This window comes from Ctenocephalides felis, unplaced genomic scaffold (assembly GCF_003426905.1).
Source record: "Ctenocephalides felis isolate EL2017-DRISC unplaced genomic scaffold, ASM342690v1 CF-g0.4_SCAFFOLD_01170, whole genome shotgun sequence".
NCBI classification, from domain to species: Eukaryota; Metazoa; Arthropoda; class Insecta; order Siphonaptera; family Pulicidae; genus Ctenocephalides; species Ctenocephalides felis.
The window spans coordinates 78,779,385-78,789,149 of NW_020537324.1; the positions used below are offsets into that span (position 1 = coordinate 78,779,385).

At 33.9% G+C, this 9,765-nt stretch overlaps 1 protein-coding gene across 1 annotated transcript; it reads right to left on the reverse strand.

Annotated features, from left to right (window-relative positions):
* Window positions 1-403: 403 nt before the first annotated feature.
* On the reverse strand, window positions 404-9,564 carry LOC113365759 (polypeptide N-acetylgalactosaminyltransferase 35A). The gene is made up of 11 exons (XM_026607296.1): window positions 9,408-9,564; window positions 8,942-9,346; window positions 8,742-8,874; window positions 7,144-7,370; window positions 5,200-5,306; window positions 4,929-5,133; window positions 4,711-4,868; window positions 4,497-4,649; window positions 3,418-3,617; window positions 986-1,133; window positions 404-905 (listed from the first exon to the last, which is right to left on the reverse strand). Exons 2-11 carry the CDS (start codon window positions 9,342-9,344, stop codon window positions 588-590), a joined length of 2,052 nt encoding a protein of 683 aa, XP_026463081.1. The 5' UTR covers window positions 9,345-9,346; window positions 9,408-9,564; the 3' UTR covers window positions 404-587.
* Between the last annotated feature and the right edge of the window lie 201 nt (window positions 9,565-9,765).

Genomic DNA, 9,765 nt, shown 5'->3' on the forward strand with positions numbered 1-9,765 from the left:
AGAGAAACACTCATTCAAAGGAAAGATAACTCAAAAATTAAAACCAAGGTTAATGTTGTGTAATTTTGCATTTTAAAAAGTATGAAATTTTTTTTGAGTGATTGCAATTACAGACGTTATTTGAAATACAACTCTGCAACACTCTCAGACAGTCTACTACACTTTCAGACCACCTACAATTCTTTAAACAATTACAGAAGTTTTCTACAATTCTAAAACCAGCTTGACATAATTATAAAAATTGATTTTTTTATCTCCACAATTACAAGTACATAACATACATATTTTATTACTTATAGAATAATTTTTTAATCATCTAACAAATAAGGTTTTTAAATCATTAGTTCATTCTATATTTAAATAGTTGCACACATTTTGTACAATAATAGAAAATCACGGGGCATCCCTATGCTACAAATTTATCTATCAATAATAAACCAAGTATGCTATGTACTCAATTGAGCCTCCTAGGTTACGTAATCGCTATGTTTGATGTACATCTGTTACGTTATATTAACGTTTTAATTACGTTTTGTGGTTTACTGGGAAAGCTTTAAACCTACATTCGAACCACACTTACTTTACTATCACTTTACCAAATCCCATCTCAAATTATACTCGTCGCCACTAGCTGAACACAAAACCATTTCCACGACAGCCCCAGCCAAAGAATCCATCGTGGGCAGTCTCTTAACACCAAGACACGTTCCTGAAGCCAGGTTATAAATTGGAGTATCGTTCTCACGTTTGTGTTTCCATTCCTGGTCGCCTCCCATTTCGTGGCATTTTCCCAAAATTGGCCTTGATTTGGCTGCTCCGATTCCTGATGCTGAACTTCCGAGAGAGGCTTCGAGACATAGCAGCTGGGCTAGGACCAGCTCGGACTTTGAAGTCTCGTACCACATCTGGGGAAAAGATAATAGATTAGTAATAGATAAATTGATTAGTTACTTTTATATAATAAATATGTATATTTTAGGTTTACCTGATGTTTGACTCTTATACAAGGCTGGACCGTCAAGTGCATGCCTCGTTTTAGAATTTCCTTCTGACCGCCTGTTCTTTCAGAACTTTGTAGGCAATACGAAGTGTTTTGTAAACGTATTTGATAGTTGCCTACGTAATCACGTTTCCTACAAAAAAATATATATATATATCTACATATATATAAAAATAAGTCGGGTTTTCCTTCCTGAACCGACTTCGACAATTTTGCATTCGTTGGAAAGGTCTCGGGCTCCGCAAGGTGTATAGTTAAGAAAATTAGTGGTGCATGGCATCGTGCCTTAATGCAAATTGCTGTAACTTCACGCACGGTAATTAAAAATTCGAGTAATGACATTAGTGAGAATTATCAGAATTATGCTTAGTTAAGTCAACGAACAATTCTGGCCGCAAAGTATAATGATGTACACGCACTGAATTTCACCATTCAATCAAAAATTGCTGGCGATTTGGTGACATACCAATGATTCCGACTGGTCTTCCGTTTGACTTCAAACGATTGCAATTTCCAGTACGCCTTGCGTTCGCAATGACAATTAACAAGTCGCAAGGCCAATCGCTTAGTGTTTTCGGGATAAATTTCAAATAGATTATTTAGAAAATCATTGTTTTTCACATGGACAGTTATACGTCGCCTGTTCACGAGTTGGAAAACTATCCGCTTTGTTTGTGTTAACGTCAGACCAAAAAACAAAAAATGTGGTTTACCAAAGAGCACTTCAATGAAACGGATAATTTGCGGATTCACTTTCATTTACTTAGAGAAGTTCAACTAAAAACCACTTCATTTTTGTAATCGAAATAAATTCATTACTGTTGTATGATAAAATCAAATTTTCCTTTTCAAATATAAAACAAACAAAAAATTTCTTCATTTCTCTCACGAAACCATCTGGTGGCGAAACGGAGTTCGTCGGGTTTGCTAGTATACATATATAGTGCGGTAAATGGAGAGGAAAGAAAGGTGAACGTCTGAATTTTTTTACTGTGCTCCGATTTGCATGAAATTTTGGTATTAGGCTAATCTTGAAAACGTGTTTAATATCGAAATATTAAATTGTAAAGTATTTTTCTAATACATTTACCTTACAATAAAATAATTTTTAATCCTTTGAACCTACAACCCATGGGAACAACCCTTGAGTTGAAAAAACACAATATATTGGTGTGACATAAAAAGAATATGGTAATTTATATTTTATCCTCAATCTTAATTATCAATTATCCCTTCATGAACAATTGTTCAAAAAAAAAAAATTCTAAAATTGGAAAAAAATAATGATTTGAACGTTATTTCAAATTCCCAAAAATAATTATCATATCTATAATTTTTTCAACCCTTAAAACTGTCCTTGAATAATAACAGTTAATTTTTATAATGACACATTTAAATAACAATAAGAAATCAGAACCTAATTCCAAAATTTCATGCAAATCGGAGCACAGTAAAAAAATTTAGATCCAAAATGCTCCATTGACAAGAGCCTGAAATAATATTTATTATTATTAATTACGGCTTGCTTATGAATAAATAAATGAACTAGTGGGGTGGATGGCATCGTGCCTTAAGGCAAATTGCTGGAACTTCCCGTACCGTAACGAAATGTTCGAGGAATACTGAATGTTTTCAAATAGATTATTATAAATATTGTAACATTGTCTAATATATTTATAAGAATTATATAAACTGAATTGCAGAGTTGAAATTATTTGTAAATTATATTAGAACTATAGTCAGAATTAAAAATAAAATCTGAAATATTTTCGATATACAAGAAACTAAAAAAAAAAACTAAAAAAAAAAAAAAATGGAACAAATTTTTTTTTCCAAAATCAATTATTTTGTTAAGACAAGCAGAAAGTTCTTTGAATCAATTGAATCGGACGCTTAGTTCTCTCAAAAACTGCCATTTTTTGTACATTTAGCTCCGTATCTCCAAAATGAGTGGGCCTGCCTTTTCGAAAAACTAATAACCCCTTCTCCCAATCATTACTAATTGAATGTTTTTTAGATCATTAAAATCGGATGCTCCGTTCTCTCAAAAACTCGATTTCTATTTTCTGCACTCTTTGCTCCTTATATCCGTAACTGCTGGACCTGCCTTTGCCAAAAACTAATCAGCTCTTTTCCCTATCAATAGGAATCGAATGTTTTTTGAACCATTCAAATCGGTTGATCCGTGCGCCCTAAAACGTGACTGGAAATTTGTATCCATACATACATACACACACACGCACACACATTCATTTTTTCTGAGGTATGCCAAAACGTTCAGAAACCTTCAAAACGTCGAGAAATGTAAAAAATTTCAATTCCGATTTTCGGCCCATTACAATAACTTACCCTACGGGAAGTTAATAAATAAATAAATTAACAGGAGTCATATGAACATGTTTATTTTTAATATCTACCTTGAATGCCATGGTTGAAATTTGATCTCTCCATCAGATTTACCAGTGGACTTTTCTCCTGGTAAATTCAGCTCTGGATAAATATTTTCTAAATACCATTTGAATGATTTGCATCCCAATTCCTTTCGTAGCTTTATTCTTGGCTGGACATTGCCGTAGGATACATATTTAGCTTGGTTGTGCTGCTTCAGGAAATAATCCTAAGAAAAAAAATATAACCGTAAATAAAAGACATTCGGAGCAGTAATTCATGGATAGTAAAATTAAAACACAATAAACCAATCTCTATTAAATAATCCATTAATATAAATAACTAGCAAACCCGACGAACTCCGTTTCGCCACCAGATCGTTTCGTGAGAAAGATGAAGAAATTTTTTGTTTGTTTTATATTTGAAAAGGAAAAAATTGAATTTATTGCACAACAGTAATGAATTTATTTGGATTACAAAAATTACAAATACAATTTTAGTTGAACTTCTCTAAGTAAATGAAAGTGAATCCGCAAATTATCCGTTTCATTGAAGTGCTCTTTGGTAAACCACATTTTTTGTTTTTCGGTCCGACGTTAACACAAACAAAGCGGATGGTTTTCTTATTTGAAATTTATCCCGCAAACACTAAGCGATTGGCCTTGCGACTTGTTATTGCAAACGCAAGGCGAACTGGAAATTGCAATCGTTTGAAGTCAAACGGAAGACCAGTCGGAATCATTGGTATGTCACCAAATCGCCAGCAATTTTTGATTGAATGGTGAAATTCAGTGCGCGTACATCATTATTGTTTGCGGCAAGAATTGCTCGTTGACTTTATTGCAAGCATAATTCTGATAATTCTCACTAATGTCATTACTCGAATTTTTAATTACGGTGCGTGAAGTTTCAGCAATTTGCATTAGGGCACGATGCCATGCACCACTAATTTTCTTAGCTATAAACCTTGCGGAGCCCGAGACCTTTCCAACGAATGCAAAATTGTCAAAATCGGTTCATGCGTTCTGGAGTTATATCATCAGGAAGGAAAACCCGACTTATTTTTATATATATGTAGATAAAATAACAATAAGCTATAAAACTGTACCTTATAATCATCCATCCAGACATGAGCCACTCGCAAAGAATTCTTCAACATAGAATCTGTGCCTCCGGGTGATCCATAAGGACGCCTTTTCCTAAACACGTGACCAACTCTCGAACAAGGAATCAATTCCAAAGAGCCACCGCACATCCAAATCTAACACAAACATTACATTTGAATTACATTTATTATTGTGTAAATACTTAGGTTTAATTACCCTGAAAGATATTTCTAAGTTTTCACCGCCCCATATGTCCATACCCATGTCATACTCTCCTAAATGCGTAAAATAGTCTTTGTTAATTGCAAATAATCCCCCAGCCATTGTTGGAGATCGGATCGGTTTAATAAAATCTACATCTTGAGATAACGTTCCTAAAATAATATAAAACATATAACACTTGATCCAGTTGTCCATCTAATTATTGTTTTTACCTTTAGGTAAGTTGTCCCATTTAAAATGAAGTCCCCAATTAAAACCTCCCCGAACAAGAGGACTTGGTGTGTAGTTAAATGTATCCGCATTAATAATATCAATAACCGGCATCACAACTGTGGTTTCATTTTGTTTAATACGTTGGAGTAAAGGTTGAAGCCATTCTTTGTTCACTTCGATATGGCTATCTAGGAATACTAATACCTAAAAATATTTGTATTAGAGATAAAAATAAGTAGAAAAACTTAAATTCTAAAGTGAAAGACTTACATCGCCCGTTGCATTTCTAGCGCCTAAAACTCTTGCACGGATGAGTCCTTCTCGATTGCGCATTCTTAAAATGTGTACTTTTTTGTACCATTCGGGTTTCAAAGTACCTAAGGAAAAAGATAGTTTTAATGTACTTGTATTTATGCTTTATCATTTTATTATATTTTTTAAATGTCATTATTGAATGAAAAATTTATCAAATCTATGATATTTATAATGGGGTTATGACAACTAACGTCAGGTACAAAACTCTCAGACCGTCTGCAACCCTCGCAGATAGTCTGCAACCCTCCCAGAGCGTCTAAAACCCTGCCAGAGAGTCTACAACCCTCCGAGAGGACCTAGAACACTCCCAGAGAGTCTACAACCCTCCCAGAGAGTCTAGAACCCTTCTAGAGGGTCTAGAACCCTCCCAGAGGGTCCAAAAACCTCCCAGAGAGTCTGCAACTCTCCTAAATAGCCTACAACATTATCAACCAATCTGCAACACTCTCAGACAGCCTACAACCCTGCCGGATAGCCAGCAACCCTACCAAAGGGTCTACAACCTTCCAGAGAGTCTAAAAACCTCCTAAAAAGGCTACAAACAACCCAGAGAGGCTACAATCTTTCAGATAGTCTGCAACCCTCTTAGGCAGTCTGCAACCTTTCCAGGTAATGCAACCCTCTCAGGCCGTCATCAGCGCTCTTAGGCACTCTGCAACCTTCCCAGATAGCCTGCAACCCTCCCAGATAGCCTGCAATCCTCCCAGATAGCCTGCAACACTCCAAAATGGTCTGCAACCCTTTAAAGCAGTCTACAACTTTCCCAAATGATCTGCAAACCTCTTGGACAGTGTGCAACCCTCTCAGAAAATCTGCAACACTCTCAGATAGTCTGCAAACTCTCAGACAGTTTGCAACACTCTCAGACAATCTGCAACCCTTCTAGACAGGCTGCAACACTCTCAAACATTCAACAACTCTCTTGGACAGTCTGCAACCGTCTCAGACAATCTTGCAACCCTCTAAGACAGTCTGCAACACTCTCAGACAGTCTGCAACCCTTTCAAACAGTCTGCAACACTCTCAGACAGGTTGCAACACTCTCAGACAGTCTGCAACACTCTCAGATAGTTTGCAACACTCTCAGACAGCCTGCAACACTCTCAGATAGTCTGCAAACCTCCCACATAATTTGCAACATTCTGAGACAGTCTGCAACCCTCTTGGACAGTCTTGCAACCCTCTCGGACAGTCTGCAACTTTCCCAGATAGTCTGCAACACTCCAAGACAGTCTGCAACACTCTCAAACAGCCTACAATACTCCTAGACAGTCTCAGTCAGTCTGCAACCGTCCCAAACTAGTCTGCAACCCTCCTAGTCAGTCTGCAACTTTCTCAGACAGTCTGCAACTTTCTCAGACAGTCTGCAACACTCTCAGACAGTCTGCAAAACTCTCAAACAGCCTACAAGACTCCCCGACGGTCTGCAACACTCTCAGATAGTCGGCAACACTCTCACACAATCTGCAACCCTCTCAAATATTTTGCAACACTATCAGACAGTCTGCAACACTCTTAGCAAACAATTTTTGTTTTGCAACTAGAGTTATAACAAATTTTCTAATCAAATTATTCCAAACTTTCTCAATTGCTTTTTAACTAACAATAACCAAACTAATTAATTGTTAATAAGATTTATATCATGTAAAATATTTATAACCAACGTATAAAGAATCGCAATCCAAACAGCTGATTTTTTATAATAGGTTAGGGCACAAAGATCCAATTTGATTTTGAGCAATTATATTGTAAAAACCAAAGCAATTATATCACAACAAATAACACATATCAAACAAACAATTATCTGACTATGTTCAGTAAAACTCCCAGCTAATTAATCATTGTAGAACACTCTCATACAATCAAAAACACTCTCAGAGAATTAACAACAACCCTTACCTTTAGAGTCTTCAAACATAAACCGCAAATCACTCTCCAACTTCTCCCCCAATTCATCACACCTATCGCTATAGTCATCTACAAGTATCACTTCATGAATGAGATGCTCGGGAGTCTTTTGAAAAACTGAATAAACCGATCTTAGCAAAGTCGTTAAATCCTCATTGTAAAAACAAATTACAATTGATGCTTTCGGTAAATTGGAATCATAAACTTGCTTTTCACACCTGAAATAAAAAGTGATAAAAGTCATATGATAAAACTAAGATAAAGGATAATTTTTTTTACTGAAATAGTTTTCAATTAATATATATTATTAATTGTATTAATATAAATATGAATATGAATATGAATATGAATATGAATATAAATATGAATATATAAATATAAATATAAATATAAATATAAATATAAATATAAATATAAATACTAGCTGTAAGTGGAATTCTGTCTTAAGGCAATTAGGGCATCGTGCCTTAAGGCAAATTGCTGGAACTTCCCGTACCAAAAATTATTATTTTTTTAAAAACGATTAACATTTTTGAAAAAATTTTACTTTGCAAAAATAAGATTTTTGAGAAACTATAAATTGGACAAAGAATTACTTTTTCTTGAAAAAAAAAATTTAAAAAAAAAAAATTCTAAAAAAAATTTTTTAATTTTTTTTTTTTTTTGGAAAAAATGTTTTTTTAATTTTGACATATTTTGGAAGATCTGAACTTTTTTTCAAAGCAATCGTACTGCCGCAACTGCATAGAAACAAAATATAAAACGCGTAAGCGCCGCGTCGCTGTCTAACGGATAAACATTGGTACGGAACCCATAGGAATGTAAACAAAATTCATACTTATTGTTAAAATCTCTATAAAATATCTGATAATTTGATGTGCATATGTCTAATGATCATTTTTGACCGCGAAATGGCATTTTTTTTTACTTTTTTCGTTAGATCTCCGAAACCGCTAGACCTGCCTTCATGAAAATTTGATCAATTCTTCACCTTGTCAATATAAGTAAAATGTTTTTTGAATTATTAAAATCGGACGCTCCGTTCTCTTAAAAACTGAGTTACCGTTTTCGGCACTTTTTGCCCCGTATCTTCGGAACGGCTAGACCTGCCTTCGCCAAAAACTAATCAGCACGTCTCCTTATCAATACGAATCGAATGCTTTTTGAATTATTCAAATCGGTTGATCCGTGTTCCCGAAATCGTCGACGAAAATTTGTATCCGCACATACATACACACACATACATACATACACACACACACACACATACATCCATTTTTTCTAAGGTATGCCAAAATGTTCAGAAACCTCTGAAACGTAAAGATATATAAAAATTTTCATTTTCGATTTTTTTGCGATTACTATAACTTACCCTACGGGAAGTTAATAAATATAAATATAAATATAAATATAAATATAAATATAAATATAAATATAAATATAAATATAAATATAAATATAAATATAAATATAAATATAAATATAAATATAAATATAAATATAAATATAAATATAAATATAAATATAAATATAAATATAAATATAAATATAAATATAAATTTATATTTATATATTATTTAAATACTTACAATTCATGTCTGGTATCAGGTACATTTCTTTCCAAGCCGATTTTCTTGCTAACCAAAACATTAAATGCATGATTTTTGTAGCCTTCTTCTTTTAATATCTGCTCATCTATGGTGTGCACCATTCCTGGTTCATCTAAACGCAAAAATAACTTTCACACAAATAAATATATACATATCGTATCTATATTCCATGTACCAACCAAATTCTGGTAAAACTACAATCGGCTGCAACTCCTTCAACAATTTATCACTAACTTTATTCGGATTATACAATTTCTTATCCATATCCTCCGACATTTTGGGTTTCTTCAAAACATCATACTTATTCATACTACGTTCCTCCAACATATATTTAGACTTCGCATACTTCTCCCATTTCAATGCTTTTCTTGATACATCATTTTTATTTTGAGCTAACACATCGTTACTCGAATACGGTCTTTGTTTCCCAATAAACTTTGCAGGTACTGGTGAATAAGAGATCGAAGTTGACTGTTGTGTTTCGGCAGTGGAATTTAAGCCCCAGTACAGGTAGAGGCTGACAGTCCATGTTAAAGAGGCAAACAAGGTGCCCCAGATAAATGACTTATTTAACTTAGCCATAACTAGAATAAAAACATAGTTAGTAATAGAATTACCTACAGCAATATTTTTCAGTATACTTACTTTTTTGTCTATTAAATACTGTTGCATTAATACTATCTGTTCTCTGTGCATAATTATCTCTTTTAGATAATGAGGTTATCGTTTATTGACAGCAATTGTATTGATAATTAAATGTATTAAATTAGCACAAATCATTACAAAGTTGTTTTTGATTCACACACGATTTAAAATCGTGTGTAAATAATTAAATTATTGGGTAGAATAATTAAATTGTTGAGAAATTTATGCTTAGCTGTCAGTTTTGGTTAACGAATGACGTTTGACTGTTGTGCGAATTATTTGAGGTTAGGAATTGAGAAAGCCGGATAATGGCGCGAAGTTTGAAAATTTGAATGAACAAATAATAACGGCTTTTATA